Source organism: Parasteatoda tepidariorum, chromosome 7, assembly GCF_043381705.1.
Source record: "Parasteatoda tepidariorum isolate YZ-2023 chromosome 7, CAS_Ptep_4.0, whole genome shotgun sequence".
Lineage (NCBI taxonomy): Eukaryota > Metazoa > Arthropoda > Arachnida > Araneae > Theridiidae > Parasteatoda > Parasteatoda tepidariorum.
Window position 1 is genome coordinate 68,591,176 of NC_092210.1, and position 20,407 is coordinate 68,611,582.

At 25.9% G+C, this 20,407-nt stretch overlaps 1 protein-coding gene across 1 annotated transcript in view; it reads right to left on the reverse strand.

Annotated features, from left to right (window-relative positions):
• Positions 1-8,687: 8,687 nt before the first annotated feature.
• LOC107447057 (uncharacterized) overlaps positions 8,688-20,407 on the reverse strand; it is a 47,740-nt gene continuing 36,020 nt past the window's right edge. The window contains exons 25-37 of the mRNA XM_071183800.1: positions 19,173-19,187; positions 18,038-18,055; positions 17,372-17,386; positions 16,069-16,086; positions 14,735-14,752; positions 13,931-13,948; positions 13,066-13,080; positions 12,901-12,915; positions 12,059-12,076; positions 11,279-11,293; positions 10,551-10,568; positions 9,836-9,850; positions 8,688-8,728 (exon numbers count right to left, since the gene is read on the reverse strand). Coding sequence (XP_071039901.1) covers positions 8,703-8,728; positions 9,836-9,850; positions 10,551-10,568; positions 11,279-11,293; positions 12,059-12,076; positions 12,901-12,915; positions 13,066-13,080; positions 13,931-13,948; positions 14,735-14,752; positions 16,069-16,086; positions 17,372-17,386; positions 18,038-18,055; positions 19,173-19,187 — 224 coding nt within the window. The 3' untranslated portion in view covers positions 8,688-8,702. The remainder of the gene's footprint in view (positions 8,729-9,835; positions 9,851-10,550; positions 10,569-11,278; positions 11,294-12,058; positions 12,077-12,900; positions 12,916-13,065; positions 13,081-13,930; positions 13,949-14,734; positions 14,753-16,068; positions 16,087-17,371; positions 17,387-18,037; positions 18,056-19,172; positions 19,188-20,407) is intronic.

Below are 20,407 nucleotides of genomic sequence, written 5' to 3' on the forward strand. Positions count from 1 at the left end.
CTCCTAAATGTTACGTGAAAAGAGAAAATACATTTAGCAGACTGCTGAGCAGTATTTGATAAATACACTGCTGGGTACCTTAAATGCAACACCCTGAAGCAAGCATGCAAATAATGTGAAATTTACAGCATGCATTAGCGGAGGTGAGATATGCAAATGATTAGAATTTCAGCGCATGAGCACATTATGAGCGGCTGTGACGCATTTTCAAAGCGTTATTTAAGGCATGGAGATTTCGACGATTTCAAGTTCAGAACACAAAACGATCAATTATGCCTTGTAGAAAGCAGCGATCATCTTTTGATCAAGTAAATGAGTTCGACAAAGGAAGGACCGTTGCCCATCGAGTTGAGGATTATCTTTCAAAGAAATCATCAATCGTGTTGGACGAAACCAAACAACTATAATGCGGATATGTGATCGTTGGATGCAGGAGGGTATGACGGACTGACGTGTTCGATTACATCCACCTCAGTGCACCACATCACAAGATGAGAGGCGAATTGTGAGCATGGTAGCGACTGATCGCTCAGTCACATCACAAACCATAACACAGCACATTCAGTCTGTAACGCATCATCCATTCGACGCCGTTTACAGCAGAGTGGTCTTCCGCAAGACGTCCATTTCTTCTTCTACCCTTGACGGAGAACCATAGACGACTCCGCCGTCAATGGTGAGATGAAAGAAGGATGTGGACGACAGAATGGAATAAAATTGTCTTTACTGACGAGTCACGTTTCTGTCTGCAACACCACAATGGTCGCATTCGAGTCTGGAGACACCGTGGAGAGAGGATGCTGAACAGCTGCGATATGCACCGCCACACTGGTATGGGCGGGTATATATATATATATANTCTTAGCTTTAAGCAAAAAATTACTGAGTATCAAATTGAAGACCACACTTACCTCCACCAAGAAGTTCTAAAGAATAAATATAATAAAAATGCAGCAATTTTCAAATTATAACTTAAAATTATTATTCATTAGAAGAGGAACCAAATATGAAATGGAATTTATTTGAATATTATAACATGGTTTACCTTTTCCTATTGTCCCCACTGTTCATCATAAAATTTGTAAAAAAAAAAAAAAAAAAGTAAAAAAAGANTATACTTTCTAAATGAAAAACAAGTATGTCACATATTTGTTAAAAATATACAATTTAACAACAATCATTAAAAGAAGTCTTTATTATAATAATGTCGAAGATAGCATTTTTAAAATATTTCCTACCTCCTCCAGCAATATCTGCCAAAATAAGTGGTGTTATGAATGTAAAATTTAAGGAAGTTCAGATTTAAACTGTTCCTGTTAGAGAAACCACATTTTCTTAACCAGTTAAACCAAACACATTTAAAAATAAAACCTTTTCATAGCCCAATTTCATAGTAAAACCCTTTCTGAAACATTTACTTTACTTACTATTAATTAACAGAATATGAGTGTAACAATTAAATGAAGCATGTAACATTAACAGATTTATTATTTTTAATAGGCATTGTTAAACTAAAATTAACTTTTAAATATAAAATGATTTTTTTCCTTCCGAATGTAAAGCTTTTTACTTATACTGATTTTTTTCGTTTTCTTCGTGATTGCTAATAATCGCTGACCAAGTACAAAAGTCTTGATTAATTTTTGTTAGAAATAAAGAATGTGATATTGTTTTCGATTAATAGGCTTATATTTTTAACCTATCATAGTGAGGAGTAATTTAATATACACTGAGAAAAAGGTAATTATTAGTCTACCAAACTACCAGAATATGATACAATTTACCGGGTTTTGTTGGCTCTATAGGAAAGCCAAAATGCTTGGTAATTTTTACCGAAGCGCATTATTAATAATTATCGTAAAATTAACAAGGATATATAGTTTTATGATATGTGATAAAATTTCGATAATGTGATTAAATTTGGCAAAATTTACTTTTCAGTTTTACATTTTTGAATAAATGTGTAGTAATAAGAGCGATAATTTTGAGGGCCAAGATTTCCGGGAAACAGTTACCATTTGTACCGAAAAATTACAAATAAATACTTTTTTTTACATATTTGTTGTAAATCTGAAAGTATCCATCTTTGTAAAATTTTTATTTAACTTTTTCTCCAAGTTGAACGAATTTTGATGTTAATAATTTATTATAACAATTAATAATTATTCATGAATTCATGATATCAATTGCATTTGTAAAAATATAAAATAAAATATTGTAAATAAAAGAAATTACTTATGTAGCTGATAAACATATTTTATAAGTTAGAAATAATGATCAGTGAAATACAAAACCAATTATAATACAAGAAATTAAAATAATTATTTTACTCCATTTCTTTTGCATTGTTTTCTTCCAAAAATTATCATACAATAATTTATTATAGATATTTATCTTAACTTTGAGATATATTTTTTATCATATGAACAAACATTAAAAATCGTATAGAAATAACATTACATTTACAGTTAAATATGATATTAAATAATTTGGTCAAGGAGGAAATGTTTCAACTGGTAATGAAAGACAATTGGCTAATGAGTGATTTTTTGGAAACATGAAAATTCGGAAAAATAATTTTCTTCAAATTTAAAGTCCTCAAAATAATCGAATTTTTTTTTGTACATTTCTTTAGTCACATTTATTAATATCTTACAGATAGCAGTGCAGTTTATTTAAGAAGAGAAATAATATCGAAATTCACAAAATTTTGAATGCCATAACATATAAATGACCAGGAAAATGACATAGGAAATAGCCAGGAAATGACTTAGAAGTTAAGAAAACTGTCATTTTAAGCTAATAGTAAGTAGCTCAACTTAAGAAACTCCAAAAAGACAAAATTGAAGAGTTAATTTTAACTTTTTTATGTAAATAAATTCCAAAAATAATTGCTGTGATCAATTTTAAACAATTTAGTTAAGCATAATGAAAGTGCGAGAATAACTCACACTATGAGATAGATTTTAATTTTGTTACACTTTAACCCCTTCTTTCTCGCTCCCGTATAAATGACGGGGTGAATTTTCGCCCGCTATTTCTCGCTCCCGTGATATTGACGGGCTGGAGTGTTCAGTAGTAACGCGCCAATAAGAATAAAACAATTCATTTCTTTTGCCCGAAAAATATTTTATTTCTCATTTTACACACTTGATGACAATGCCAGAATATTTTTAAGGTAATTGTAGATAGTTAGTTCATTTTAAGCTAGTTACAGCACTAATCAAATACGTAATGCAAATACAGAAGCCAAAAAAATAGGCACTTTTATGACTGTTTTCTTGAAATTTAACCGATCGTTAAGGGGTTAATTTGTAAAAAAGCAGTTAAAACAAAAAAAAATTTGCAAAATTTCATTAATCTTGAAGCCTTCAGAGGAAGTAAAATGCCTGGAAGATATGGGGTAAGGAACAGACATTTTTGAATTTGTCATATTCTAAGAAATTTTGACACAGTCTTATTTCCCCGGCCACTTAAAGTGATTAGCAATCTGCTTACCAGCACGAATAATAAAGTTAACTTTAATATCTTTATGAAGGACTTCAAAAACATCTCCTACATTGAAAATGATAATCTCTGGAATTTTTTAATTAATTTTATAAAAATTTACATTAAATTAATTTTACAATAATTTACATCGGAAACTTTTTTTATTTATATTTAAATTCAAAATATTTCAAATAATTTTATTTTGCAACTTTATTACATTCCTTAATTTATGCACCTAAGCTGCGTTTAAGGACTATGACAGAATTTAATTGTACAGTAATGTTCTTAGTTTATCCTTTATATTTTTAACTATCTGTGCTTTGAAAAAAAAATAACTTAACGCTTTTGAGTTAGATAGACCATGATTTTTTAAAATTAATTATTTTATCCATTGTGGAAAGAATCAAAATTGTTCTTGTTGATATGGGCATAATAAAAATGGGTATAATAATCAATCATTAAGTAAATAAATAATTTTAATTACATACTAGCATATTACAATCTTTCATAAACTGGGTAATAGGCTAATATTTGCTTTCCCTTTTTACATTATAATGTTTAAAAAGTTTTCTTATAACTGTGTTAATTTCCTGGAATTCATAAGCCAGGAAATTGACATCCAGGATAATGACAATTTTGTCTTTTTGCAGCATTTAACATTATTTTAATTTAATATTTCAGACTAAGATGTTTACTTTCAGCATAAAACATCAGGATTTCTTGAAATAACTAAGTTAAATGTAAATAGTTTATGTTATTAATTATTTCAAGACGACAGAAAAATGGCAGCATAAAAACCTATTCACAATGTAAAATTTTTTGAAGTACATTTTGACTCAGAAAGTTGGTTTTTAATTCCTGCTATTAGGTATATTCAGATAGGATGATATTCTAATCACTCTCATAACCTAAGAAATTGATTTCTGGAGCTATCTATTTTGGTTATAAATTACTAAAAAAAGTGGCCAGTAAAATGACTGATTTTCATGTGATAAACAAATTACTGATAAAAAAAATTATTTTCAACAAAATCTTTGGAAATAATAATCTCTGCTTATATTCTAGAAGTGCTTGCAACGATTGAGATAAAAAAATATTAGATATTGAAAAAAGTATGGGAAGTTTTGAAGCTAGTTATTATTGTAAATATTGTTTGAGACATCCCTGGAAAATGACATTTTGATATTCAATTAAATTTTTAACTATACGAAACAGCCAATGCTAGTGCAAATTCATTTTAAAATGCTAACAGCTACGCTATTTATCGATTTTTTAAAAAGGTTCTTTTAGTAGTGTAGTATTAGATCTTGGAGCAAGAGACTGTGAATTGTCATATTTCGTGAGAATCACCTTAATATGCAAAATAATACTTAATTTCCATTTTTAATTTTATATATTAACAATATTATATAAATGGAATGTAAATTTTACTTACCCCCTGTAATTAGTTTAAAAAAATGGAGTTTAACATTTATTGTAATCAGAAAATGGTATCACTTATGATGTTTAACATTTTTACCCTTTAGGCGTTTGGAACATAAAAATACTTAATTTCCTTTACATTTGTTTTGTTTAATGTAATAAAATAAATATACTTTCTAAATGAAATAAAATAAATATACTCAATATAATAAATTATTGAGATCATGCAGTAATTATTACAGCTCATTTTTAAGCTTTATACAGCAAAATTTATTTAATTTATGTTAGTTTAAATATTGTTATATTAATAAATTAAAGTTAATTTAACACTTCAGCGTAAATTTTTTTTCAAAATATTCGAATAGCTGTACACGTTCATTATGCCTCTTACTACCTCTAATTTTCCATTCCTGATGCAGCCATGCACCCCCAAACAAAAATTGATTCACCACCGTATTTCACTGTTCTATTCGTATTCTTAGGTTCGAGCTCTTGGCCTTCCTCCAAACTTTTTGTTTTCAATGGATGATAAATTTGCTTTACTTTTATCAAAAACTATTACTGAATTGAAGAAATTTTGAACTTCCCTTAGAAACCGCTTTTCAAACTCTCCTTTTATGATAGACTTAACTAACGTGTGCTTTTTTTCGTATATTCCATCCGCGGAAACCTGCTCTTCGTAATACACGCCGAATTGTTTCAGGATCAAACGACTTCTCCATAGTAATTTCTACGCCAGTTTCAAATTTTAGGATTTCATTTTACTTTTCTCACAATAACCCGACTTTCCCGGACAGTTAAGATACATGATCACCTAGACCTTTTTTTTTATTTCGAGTATTGCCTCACGTTTGAAACTTTGAAATGGTTTTTTGCACCGTTGGCCGACTTTGGCCAATTATTTTAGCAATATCTCTTTGACACTTTTTCTCTAATTCTATAATTTTATAATTACGTCTTTTAAATCTTGTGAGAGTTCCTTTCGCCGAGGAGCCATCAATAATAATTATTTACACTTCACATAACTATTTATAATAATGTCAATATAATTCAAGAAACCGCATAAAAGCTTTTTTACCTATCCAAAATTTTTGGAGTGGATACATATTTTTGTGACATATATTTTGACTGACTGGTATAGAACGAAATAAGTTTTACAAACAATAGAGAATGTAGTTTTTAGTAATATTTAGTTTAATTTATTTTTGAAAAAATACTCCTAACCAGACACTTTCGTGCCAAACTTGCATTTGTTTTTATCCTAAAAAGCGAACTTTTCATATTGAGATATAAAGTAGGTATTTAAATTTATGAATATACATAATTTTTTGAGCTCGTTAATACAACAAGTTTAATATATATAAATTCTCAAGTTTAAAAAAAAAGTTTAATATATATAAATCAATTCCATCGTATTTCCTGTGACTTTTTATACTCACCCTGCTGTGTAAAGTTTTTAATTCTTAAAATTCTTATGGTATTACAGAGTAGAACAAAGTGTAACGTTAAGTTAAAAACCCAAAAGGGCGTTAGCGGTTCTTCCTTTCTTTTCTTTTTTTTTGGCATTAAGAGATACCTGATTAATTTTAATGCTTTAAAAATCTCACAACGGAATAAGTATTTAATTTCTTTTTTTTTTTGCATACAGTATTTCAATAAAGATATTTATCAATGATGCTTGAAAAACTGCATTATGTATTATTTTATTGGAAAAAAGTTTAGAATATTTCTAATTAATTTCAGTGAGTTCAAAATGGTTTTTGAACTTATTAATTATATTCATTTAAAAATTTTCAATACTCACCAGTTTTCACTAAATATAAAATACGGTTAATTATTTCAACAATAACTTCAGTCTCATTTCAACAGTAAAATTCTGTCTCATTTCTTACTTTACTAAAATTTAAAAACATAGTTGACTTTTTTAAGCATTATCTGTCACTATACTAAACTGAAATTGAATATTTATAATTTTTTTATTTTTCCAAAAAATTGTTTTAGAATATTTTTTTAATACTAGAAGCATTTTTTCTATATAACACAAAAAACTCAAAGGAATATAAATTGAAAAAAATCTTTGTTTTCAAAATATACATGATGAAAAATTTAAAGAAAAGTATGAAAAGTAGTATAAAATTAATAATTTTAATTAATAAATTTTTTTATGCTCTAAGACTAACATTCTTGTTTGAAATACAACTAAGAAGCTCAAATGATATTTAAATTTATATCCTAAGGGTATTTAAAAAATGAGGTACTCTTTTAAAAGTAAAATACTCTTTAATTATTTTCATTTTATAATGATTACTGTTCTGAATAAAAGCTCGATTCTGTAAGCTTGAATAAAAAATCACTTACACATATCAACAGCAGCTGTAATGAAACATATAAATTGTCATGCATTTTACTGTTAAATGATTCACTACTTCTTAGAATTCCGGATTTAATTTAGAAATGTAGGAATTTAATGATTTGTCCTTCCTTTATTAATTCTATTTAAAAGGTCAGCAATTTTTTGCTTTATTTTTATTTTTTTCGCAAAAAATATTTATTGCTTTGAAACCAGGAATATGTAGAGGGTTAAATAAGCAATAATTTTGTATAAATATGCTAAATTATATACAGAGATGAAATAAAATGCTAATACTTCTTGAAACGATTTTGAGAGTAATATGCAATCATTCTTTTTTTTAATATATTTTTGGAAAAAAATGGGCATAAGTGTTTTGCTTTCGTTTTTCGAAGCAAATTATTATAGTTTGCAAAATATTGATTTAAACTGAGCTAATGATACAGGAAGGCGTATGAATGTAATTTGAAATAAAAAAGCATTGTTTTTTGTAATGATGAAATAAGAATGAACAAATGACCTTTATTTTGGAAACTAATTAGCCTCTTTGACAATGAATTTGATGCTTAAACTTTAGATTTTGCTCCATAAACTTCGATAAACTCCATCACCATTTCGAAGATACTTGTTAGCAATATAAGGGACATATGTAGTTTATACTTCAAAATATCGGAAAAGCAACTTAAATATTTTTGTCATTGTGATTTTGTTACAATGCAGGGGCCTTTAAAGACTTGTTCTCCACTTCTGGAGATCTTTGGGATGTAGTTGCTCCAAATTAAATTATAATACACGTTATTATTTATTTAAAAAATTTGTTATCTAAACTAAAAAAATCGAGGGTAAATTTAATTTTTCAGGAAAGTTTTGATCAGGAGAGCCGGTTGTTAAAGGCCACAAGATTTTAAAATCACGATCCGGTTTTTATATTTTTCAAATTTATATTACTTGTAACGAACACCGTTTAAAAATATTTCTTCTTTTTATTTGAATAAAACTTGGAAAGTAAGAAATCCTAGTTAACATAATTTTATCCAAATTAAGGAATAGTTGAAGTGTTATAATTATAGTTATAATTTCTTGAACCGTTGGCCAACTTCAAAGTTATCATTTTTTCAGTTTGAAAAACAAATATAGGAGTTATAAATATAAAATATAACCTGAATCGGGCTCTCCAACATATGATTCATATACATTTTGAAACAAAATATGTCACAGCTTTATACATTTAGTTTGTATTTTTTAAAGTATTGTTTTATTTATTATTTTAAAAAGATAATAACAGGAAAACATAATAAAAAGAAAAATAATATAATTAGTTTCGTTACGTAGCTTAATCTATGAAGGAATTCTTACTCAATTTTGTCTTTGAATAAACAAGTTCATAAAGATTTATAATAAATAAAATATTAGCAAATAAGGTACTGAAAAGCGCTAAATTCTATTTACCATTAGCAATGTTTCCAACTGTAAGAAATATAATTAAATGTAGTATGAATAGCAGTTTATTAATTATAATTGCATTAATTTACATCTATTTTAATTAATTTACTTCTTCAATCAAAGAAATTATATCTATAAGAATATGAAAATAAAATGTAAAAATGTCTTCTGTATTAAATTATTCATATATTTATAACAGTTTGGTAAGGCTTAAACCAGCAAAAAAAAAAAACAATTGCTCTATACCGTTAATTATGGATTACGATTAAAATATTGCCACTATTATTGATATAAATTCTTAAATTAATATACCCTAGAGTTAGATGCAAAAAGACTTATTATACTTGACGATATAAACCACATTTGCACAAAAAAAAATTAAGATGGTAAGGAAAGTCGCAGATTTTGAGAGCTCAATAATTGTCAATAATTGACGCCCGTTCTCAAATCTCACCAGATGTGAATATAGAAAACAAAAATCATTTGAAAAGAAAGATAAATAAAAATAAATAAGTGAATAATAATAATAAGCGAAAAAACAATAAGTAAATGATAAAAAAATGAGAAAAAAACAATAACTTGCTAGCGAAAAATTTATAATTAAGGTAAAGAACAAAACTATAAAACAAAACTATATAAACAGTGACACATGAAATGAAAAATAAATTAGTTCAAAAGCAAAACAGGGAAAACCGCAGTTGCCGGGGTAAGCAAAGTTTGGTAAAATAATTTTTCAGTTGCCTCTATGTGCATTTACCTCATTTGTCTACTATTTCATTTTCAGCTAATACAGATTTTCTTGTTTTTATTTTCACCTTTATATTTATTTTATATTGGCAACTGTGATGTAATCATCAAATTGTTTGTTATTCCAATTACCTACTGGGCTGTCTCCAACTGAAGCTCCCTCTTTATGGTCTTTTGCCTTTGCGAAATCTCTAGGGCTCGGCTCCTAGCCCTTTGACCTTCGAGATTCACGCAACCACCAAAGAGGGGACACTATCTTTTGAAGATAGCAGTAATCTCCAGAACACTCAAAGCCAAACAATTTTTTTTGTCGAATATCTAAGCTTGTATATTATTTTAAAGATTTCAAAAGGCTTAAATAAAAAAAATAAGGAAATTACTTACGTCCACAAGCAGCATCTGGAAAGTGAATTTATGAAAAACAAGTTAATTGCAAATAAATATAGTAAAAATAAAAGTATTAAAAAACATTCTCTGACGTTTTTTTCCACTTTACTTTCAAATTGTACAAATTCTATTAATTACTTATTACAAAATTTAAAATAATAATTTTGCATCAAAAATATGTTTTTGGTTTGTGTAAATATTATGTATTTGGGATTACAAAGCATCCAAATATTGCATGAAAAATTATTTTTTCATTAACGTTAAAAAAAAATTTGCAATATTAAGTAATTTAAAGGGAGAAAAAAAGTAGCTTTTCTGCAGTGAGGAAGATAATCAAACATCACATTATTGACATCCATGTGACCTAAGTAATACATTATTAAAAACTAAATAGTCTATGGACACTTATTTGATATTTTTTTCTATTTTAAAGGTGTGTTCATCTCTGTTATGCCTTTTATTGTCTATTCTGTGGATTTTGCTTACCATATACTTTTGGGCAATAGCTTTCATTCGATAAAAGTCGAAACATTTTTAATTTTTCTGTACTAACTTTTTTTTAAATTTTTTTTTATTTATACATTAGTAGTAGCTATTAACGCTGTACGTATATTAGCGTATCACTATATGAATCGGTACAATTGATTTATATTGAATTCTACGCTTTAGAAAGTAAGATTTATTTGTCCTTATTAGAATAATCAAAACTTACCATTTACCATGAAATCAACTGTAATAAATTAGCATATATTTTAATCTAGAGTTTGTTATACTAAAAATGAATAATGGTATTGAAATTTAATACATTACTGCTTCATTTACATTTAAATAATATTTTGCAAATTAAATTGAAATATTTCGATTATTAAGTACTAAATGAAATATTAATTAGTTTGAACTGCATCCTTAAATGCGTTAAAAATTATATGAACACAAGTGATATTTATACAAACTTGTATGCATTATTTACGATCTTTGAACAATGTCTAATTACTATTTTCTTCTAATACATTTTAATATTTCAATGTTAAGCCAATTATACTAATTTGCACATTCATTTATTAAAATATTAATTTATTTCTGGGATATGAAAAAGAAACATACATTTTACAAATTGCAAATTTTAAAAAAAAATTTAGCTCAATTTTAATGAAATCTGAGTCTTTATATTTTTAATTCTTTCAAAATTTGATGGTTTCAATCAGCAGCTACATTTGATACACTTCATTATTTAATAAAAATTGATAAGAATTATTTGAAAGTTAAGTCAATTTTATCGTATAAGAAATTAGACTATATTATTGTAATATAAAGCACTCTTATGATTAAAATTTTTTTTAAAAAAATTGTATGCAGTAGGAATTTAAAATGAATTAAATATTTAACATATATGAAATTCATTATACTATAAATGGCAGATAAATTTGTAAACATACTTACTTTCATTCAGTTTTCCTAAAAAATTAAATTTATTTTTGTTAAAAAATAAAGTTTTGTTTTCGTATTATGATCGCAACGTTGCTAGAAATCTTTAAAAGTAGATGGTAATTATACTCATTAATCTATCATTAATCTTCTAAATAATTTTTTTCTTGCTATCTATTTTTATCTATCAGTTTGCATACTTGTATCAAAGATACATCCAGTCACGTTTATATCAGTCTCACTTTACCAAATTAAAGACCAAATATTGAAGTTAATGTATTTATTAATGTCCTCAATTTGTTATTTAGTGTTTATATATGTGATACAAGCATCGAAAATGATATTCAACATAAACGCAATCTGTAGACAAATTTTTATGACTATAATAGCACAAAGTGTATTAGAATTAATCATCATCATCTTAATGACAATATTAAGGTCTTTTTTAAAATTAACCATATTTTTTCATGTTAGAATTTAAATGAGATAAGATTATAGCTTTTTATATTGTTGTATTTTTTTTGTTAAATTATACAAAGCTCAGTTTTTCTTATCGAAAACTGATACTAACATTTCATGTTGAGTCATTAAAAAAAACTACATGATTTCAGAAAGCACAAATTTTCCAAAACTCGTAGCTCTGTATATTTTAGTTATTACGTACTTCAAGTTTGATGACAAACACTATATGTACCTAACCAAAAGCAAACAAGCTATTGAAAACTATTTTTTATATTGTAATATGCTGAAAACTTATATGGGTGCATAAGTTAAAAACAATTTTGAAATGCTTACCTTGAATGAGATGACCGCCTGAAATAGTTCATAATAATGAGATGAAAGTTGCATTGTATTCAAATTTTAAATTACTCAAAATCAAATAAAAACCATTAACGAAACCAAAGTTTTTGTAACTAGATTCGTTCATTTAAAAATATTAATCACCGTGGTCAATATGAATTTACTAATATACATCTTAATTTCTTATTTTTTTTTCACCAATTTTAAACATTTAAGGACCCTATGATTCTTGATATGTCTGTACACATAAATGAAAAGTAGTAACACTCCTCGATTTTATGTCGCCGTTTCTGCTAATGCTGAAGATGAGATGGTCATCGAATTTTTTATGTCATTCTGCTGTTATATACCTCTGCTTTTTACTCGAGAACAAAGATTGTGGTATATATATGTGCCTTACAGAACCAACTAATTGAAAACATATTACCAGCTTATTGAAAAACTACAAAATACGTAATTCAAAAAATATTTTAATAAAGTAAAAATTAAGCCTTTTCATATTTTTCGATGTCGCAAAAAGCACTTTGTCCAAAACGAAAAACAAATTAAACTGCTTCCTTTAAAGCTGCATCGGCTACACATATTAACAAATATATTAATAAATATAATTAAACTTGCCATCTCTCCTCCTTTGACCATCTAACCCAGACATATCATTTATAACAAAAACTAATTATATATATTCATATTTGTCATTTAATTTCTAAAAAGAAAAATTATTTTATATACTTGAGTTTAAAATGATAAGTATAAAGCTTAAGTGAAAAAAATGCTTTCATAATACTAAATATCGGAATTTAAAAAAAAAAAATTGTTTGTACAAAAACGTTACTTACCAGCATGGCCGACAGCTAATAAAAGGGAATATATAATTAAGCAATAATAATTGTTTTTTCCATGAATTAGATTAAATTATTTATATTTTATTATTAAACTGAAATAACAATTTTCCATTTATATGTTTGAATTTCTAATGATACATTTTTTAGTTAAAATCTTACCGTTCACTAATCCACCTGAAATATAAATAAAGTATACATTAATGTCTGTATATATTGAGGCTTCAGATCATATTCTTAAAACTCCTCCAGTTGAACATTAAAGCATCTATTATGCACGCGTTTGTTAAAGCAATGCATTTTCTTTTCTTATAAAGTAAAAGTAAATAAATAAACTCTAAATAAAAACTATTTTTTAGATATTTTCAACAAATTAAGCATTGATTTATTACAATTGTCGAATAACATTAACAAACAATAATTATACATTTGTTTTGAAATATTAAATTTTTTTAATTTTTCAAATTCGAGTTAATATTCCGATTATATTAAACATGGTTGATTAGTATATCGTTTATTATTATGTAAAATTGTAAAACAAAGAAACTCATTAGAGAAATCGAAAATGAAACGAAAAATGTAGTGGAAGGATTATTAAAAGAATTTATTTCAAATTATATTTTTAATATTTAATTATATTATTCCTTTATAATTGTTTTTCAGGTCTTATTAGCATCTTGATCAGGATTTGTATTTGTGATTTCGGAAAAACAAGCCCATTTTACCATTTTATATAATTAACTAGTGATATTTATTATTTTACATTATTTACATTATTATAGTTCACATTTGAAATTTACAGAGGGCATAATTATTACAGCAAAATTTATTACATTATTTTTTGTCTAATTTTTGTTTTCTATGAAATTTTTTTTCCAAATATTAGCAGATATGATTAACAACACGATAAGGAGTAGATGTTTTGTATTTGAGGCGATGATTTTGTATCTATTTCATAAAATGGTGCCATGCATCAATCTGAAGTTTTGGAAATCTGCCTTAAATAATAAAATATTTTCTAACTTACCTACTGGTCCAAGAGCAGCTAGAATAATTTTCATTTGATTAAAAGAGAATTTAAATAAATATTAAAAGACTAATTAAAACTTAGGAAAAGTTTTATTAAGATATTATTAAACAGACAGAAGGAAGGAGGAAAAATTGTCTGAAATTAAATGAGCAGTAATTATAAGTATATTATTTTTATATCTGATCAAAATTACAGAGTGCTCAAAATTTTCTTCGAAAAAACACTTTGACTACTGAATAAATATATTAAAATTTAAAAATGTATGTTTTGCTTGAATTTTTTTTAAAAAAATATATAACAATTTAGTGTAATAAACATTTTAAGCAAGTACATGTGAAAATCAAATATATTACTATTTTCAATGAAAATTGTAATTAAAATTTTAAAAAAATACTTAGTATTTCATGAAGACCTTAAAAAAATATTTTTAAATTTGTATAAAATTTCATTTCTAAAGGTATGTTTTCATTCACAATTTGTTAATTTAATTACGCCAAATATGAGTCCTCGCATTTTTATTTAGTATACATTTTAATGTAATTAAGCTATTGCCATTAACAGAGTAACCAATTTCAAATCGAAGTCTGCTTCAATTGAATTCATTTTATTATTACTTATTTCAGTTATTGAAATTTGATACATTAAAAAAAAGTTAATGAGGAAAACGCAAATTACTTTCCTTTTATAATAGTAGAAATATTACTGCGATATAAAGATAATTTAAATTGAGGTTACTGTAACTTTTAAGATCAACCTAACGAAACGTAGATAAAATAAGAATTTAATAAGACTAAATCTTACTTCCACTGTCAGTGAGGCCTATAAAAGTAAACCAGATATTAATCATTATTCTATTGAATAAAAACTTAATTTAAGAGCAATTAAATCAATGGTAAATATTCAAAATAAAAGGACGAATTAAAAATTTGTTGAAATTCCAATAATTTTTATAGATATCCGATAATTTCAATGTTACGTTATATTAATAGGATTACACAGCGAAACTGAACCTTGATATCAGAATAAACATAAGTAACTGTGTTTAAATAATTACATTGACTCTCTTCTTATTAAAGATATTTTTATTTTATCGAATCTCTTTTAATTATGTAATGTACTGTAAAATTAACTTACATAAAACCACAGAATGAACATACCTACACTGTAAAAAATTCCGGATGAAACTAAGGTAAAACGACCGTAAAATCCATAGTACTGGAAATTCATTTTTGCTTATTACTATTTATTGAAATTATTATTTACTTGCCCATTATATATTTTCCGTAGCCTCTGCAAAACACATCCTGGATTGCTTGAGTCTTTCCAGAGAAGACTTATACACTTCTCTCGTTCTGGTTCTCTATATTAACGGTCTAGTGGAGGATAAGATAACAACAACATATATTTACCGAGGAGTCCATTCTAGATTTACTGTGAAATCCATTTTAACTAGAGCATGTTACGGAAACAAAAATCTGATGAACCGTAGTTTTTATACTAATAAATAAATATTGCATTACAAATTACGGAAGAAAATTCACTGTTCAATACGGTTCACTGTTAAAAGTTATGTTACGGTAAAATGTATTTTACGGATGATGCATTAAAAATGCTTGTACTTTATTCAGTCAATTGTACAGTACAAAAAATTAGAAATGAATTCGCCTATCTTCAGTCAGAGCTCTCCATACTAATTCTGGGAATGGCGCGAAACGTATATATGAAGAAAAGCCTAGTAAGCTATTTTTTTAGAAAATTTTTTTATAACTTTTAAAACTTTTTTTCTCCGTTCTATAGTCTTAATTCTTTACGCCTAGATGCTACATATTAGCTTACTTTAAGTGTACCTCAAGCGTATATTTATCTTAAAATGAGGCTCTTTAATTTTAATTAAGAGAAAGAGCTTCAAAAAACGACGTTAACTTATGTTTTCTATGAAAAACTTTCGCCCCCTTTTTCTTCAATTTTCCATAGTTTTTTTTAATGTAATTGATCCAACAATTATAATAAAATTATTATCTTCTATCATTCAAAATATAATTAAGCTAACTTATTCTTTACTACTAAGTTTAACTAAGATATTCTTTACTACTAAGTTTAACTAAGATATTCTTTAAAATGTATGAATTACTTACTGCTTATAGCTCCCATTACTATAAAATATAATAGTTGTATTTTACATTATAAATATTTATAATAATAATGTGCAAATATAAATGTATTTTTCGTATTAAAATAGAGTTCTGAAATATTTATTCACTTAATTAACTTTCCCATATAAGATATGCTCATTTTAATCAATCAAAACACACCTGGGCATTAAATTTTAATAATGCTTTCCCCTTTTCTGATTATAAATCTACTATTTTTTTAAAAAAAGGTTAATTTTGAAGAATATTCATCACGTATTATAAACTTTACAGTTTAGTCCATTACTGTTCTTTTTAATTTTTTATATGCACATATATACCAAGGCCAGAACCACAGGCAGTAATTATGTATCACTATTCGGCATCACTGATACAAGCCCATTTTTAAGGAAAATGACACCCTCGCTAAATTCCATTTTGAGGACAGATTTTGGGGACAGCCTTTTAAAATAAAATGGAAAAGGACAAATATTATTATTTATTTACTTATCATAAATTTTGGTGAAGAGGAAAAATATACTTTTCCATTTTGTCATTCTTTAGTTTTTGTCCGCATCAATGACATTTACTGAACTAGGAGTTCTCGGAGTTCTAGGAGTTCTGTATAACTTTGCCATTTTTTTTCTCGACAATGTTATTTTTTTCCTGCATCCCATGTGATAATATTAAATTTGCGAATTCTTTTAAATAAGCAATGAATTGAATAGATTAAACTTTGATGAAAAACTTCAATAATTACTATATGTCAAAAAATATTCCTAAGATTATTTAATCAAACTGTTTAACCGTACCGTTTTCGATCAATTTTATGAACGATTTTTTTTTCTTTCATGGAATTGTTTTAAAATAAAAATCATTTAGAGCTTAAACGTTTTAATTCCAAAAGACATAAACATTTTATTGCGCTAGATAAAATAGATAAATTTAATTTTTTACCATTATAATTGTTTTAATATTCAACTTTTCAATATTGAAAATTATAAACATTTTATCGTTACTTTCTGAATAATTTTTCTATTGAAACTCTTTAAAATTTATTATTTTATCTCCGTCTGAATTTTCTGCTTTCTTTTTTACGTTATTCTGGAGTGAAAATTAATTAAACTAATTCTTTGCTATTATGTAAATACTATTATTTTCATAAGAGAGATATAATACATAAGACATAATCGGCAGAGAAATTGCTTATTAAATTAAAATTTATTTAATATATTGAAGTACAAAGCTTTGAAGAATAATTTTTCCTTAAGTAATAAAAAAACAAAATTATTAAATAAATACTACTTACGATTTCCCACTCCACCTAAAAACAAATATTTAACTTTGATAAATTAATTTTATGACATGAAGATATGTTAAGAAATCAATTGTTGGTAAATCAGTTAGATCATAGTCATATAAATAAGAAGAAATAAATAAAAGTGTGGAGAAAAACACTTTAATATTGACATATTTTCCGAAATATCCCATTTATATATGAAGTAAGTCAAAAATTTCAGAAAAAATTACATTTATTCCGAAAATTATTTAAGACTCGGGAACTTATTATTCTGATACATATCGAAATACTTCTGATTAGTCTTTTTTAAATTTTTGACCAGTTTTTAAGTATAACAAATGTAGCGAAAAATATACTTCTGATATTTGTCGCTATAATTCGCTGTTTTCTTCGGGAAGGAAGTTGCTTATTGAGAATTCGTTTAAGAATAAAATGCCTTTGTCCGATTTTTTTTTAAAAGTACATAATTGGGACATACAAAATAAAAAAAATGCTTAACGATGAATATTTTTAAATTTATTCATATTGTTCAAATGAATGTTGTTAAAATCGTTTGAAAATTTATCATAATCATGAGTTGCAGGAGGTTCAGATTGAAAAAAAAGTAAAGAGTTAGTATAAAGTTAGTATAAAGTAAAGAGTTAGTAAAAGTTAGAGTTAGTATATAAATCTTACCATTAACGGTATTCCTTACTGAAATAAAATAAATAAATGGAATAAAAAATGACTTTTAAAAATAGCACGTAGATCTTTTATTCAAAAGAAGAAAATGGTATGCATTTTTTCTGTTTATTTATGTATACATCTATTTATATTGTTTATGAAGAAGTAAGGCTCGAAGATAACATTTTTCACATTAGTACCCCATTTGCATATCACGTTAATATGCATTTACTGTTACTTTTTTATGTATTTTACTAGTACAAGAGCAAATTAAATTTAATTTCCAAATTCGTCCACATTCACATAATATCTAGATGTAACACAAATAATTAGCCGATACTTCATACCTGATAAATCCTTTACAAATATTTACAATGTGTAATATTTTTAAGTCAATTTACATATTGACATAACAATAGTATTTATTGATTAAAATATTTTTACTAAACTCTTTTACTCCGAAGAAAACCTAGTACGAAATGATATCATAAAAAACAAGAAAACAGACTAGTAAAGTATGATATAATTATTCAAATTTAAGTATTAAAACAGTTATTTATCATTTATTTGGATGAGAAATTAAAATTAATTCATCATAGACTCGTGTTTAGCTTATATGTTAGACAATATTTTATTTTGACGAGATTGCACCGGGAATGAGGTACAGGAAAATGAATGTAGAATTGTTAATTGAGAAACTGTTCTGTATTAATTGTTAAAGTTATTATAACTTTCCTCATGTTCAATTATAACTTTCAAATTCCAAATAAATTACACTGGGATACAATTTTTTTGTTGCATTTATACAAATACTTGATCTTGCCTTGCTTGGATGTGGAGATTTTAAACATGAAATTGGTTTTGCTCCTAAAGCTACAAATTGTTTTTGACATTTTTAGTATATATTTTGCTGAAATTTAAAAATGTTAAGTATATATATGTAGCTTGGTGATGAAAACCGATAGCAGATTTGAAATCAGATATCCAAAAGTATCTAAAATCTATCAAAAAACCTCATACTATAGAAAAAAATTTTCCCAGTTTTATCCACTAAAATATATAATTATTACTTAAATTATATTTCTTTTTAATGATGCATAATTAATTATTTACGCAGTTTGAATTTTCTAAATTTCTTTAAACTTACTTCCAGTAGCTGCTCCTGAAATACATATAAAAAATAAATTAATTGTATAAAAATTAATAATATTCTGCACTTTGCAAATTTCATTTTTGTTTTATTTTTTACATTGCGATTAACTACTGTAACTAATTACAAAGACTAAAAATATTTAAATTTACAGTGTTTTTTTACTGCAATATAAATTGAACTCGTTTATTCACAAGTGTTGCATTATGAAATTGTTAACTTACTTACAAACAAAATCCTTTGTTTAGGGTATTTATCAATGTAACAGATTAGTAAAATTTTTTAAGCTGAAAAAGTTCTATTTTGAGATGAAATGAAATTAAAAAAATAAAATAAAAGGATGGAATAAAAGTAGCCCTTTCAAATTCGTAAAAAATAATAATTTCAAATATGTTTGCAGTTGCATTGTAGTGCAAATACTCATTTACTTCAGCAAGATTTTTTTAAGTCTTCCAAAAGTTATCATAAAAATCCGCTTCGCTCCTTTTTTCCTTTAAAATGCTCAAATGCAATGATTAACAAAATACTTTTTTAATACATTTTTATGCTATGATAATAAATCATGACATTTGTCGACAATTCTACATAATGTGGTTCATTCGCAAATAGTTCAAGTTTCTGTTTCAAACAAGGTTACATAAGTTGTGTTCATTTAATTTTTAAGAGTTTCGGATTGTTCGAATATAATAATAATATGGAATAAAAGCAGACCAGTAAAAACCACTGATGTGGAAAAATTATGTGAAAATGCAATAAAAGTTAATAATATTCTGTAATTAAATACAATGCACCAAAATAATAATATGCTAAATAAACCGTGAGTAAACCAAAAAAATATATCACTTTAAATAACTTTTCTAATACTCTGATTTTCTCAAACTGAGTGCCAATCTTAATATTTCGAAAGAGAGACTTAAAATTTGCTTCCTAATTAGTTTTCAATGCCAATAATGTTACAGAAACACGCACAAAAGGTCTTTTTTAATAAACTTCTTTTTGCAAAAAATTGGAACATCAAAATGAGAGAGAGGGTAAGTCATAATCTTAAAAATATTTGAATACATCAGGAAAATATAGCAGGGCTGTCGAAATTTGATAACCTTATGTTAATTTCCATTTTTACGCTTTTAGCTATATCTCAGAAAGTTTTAAAGCTGATAGAAAATTACTTGCACACATTTATGTAATTCTCTTATCCGAAGGTAATTTCTTGGTGGTAATGAGAATTAAAA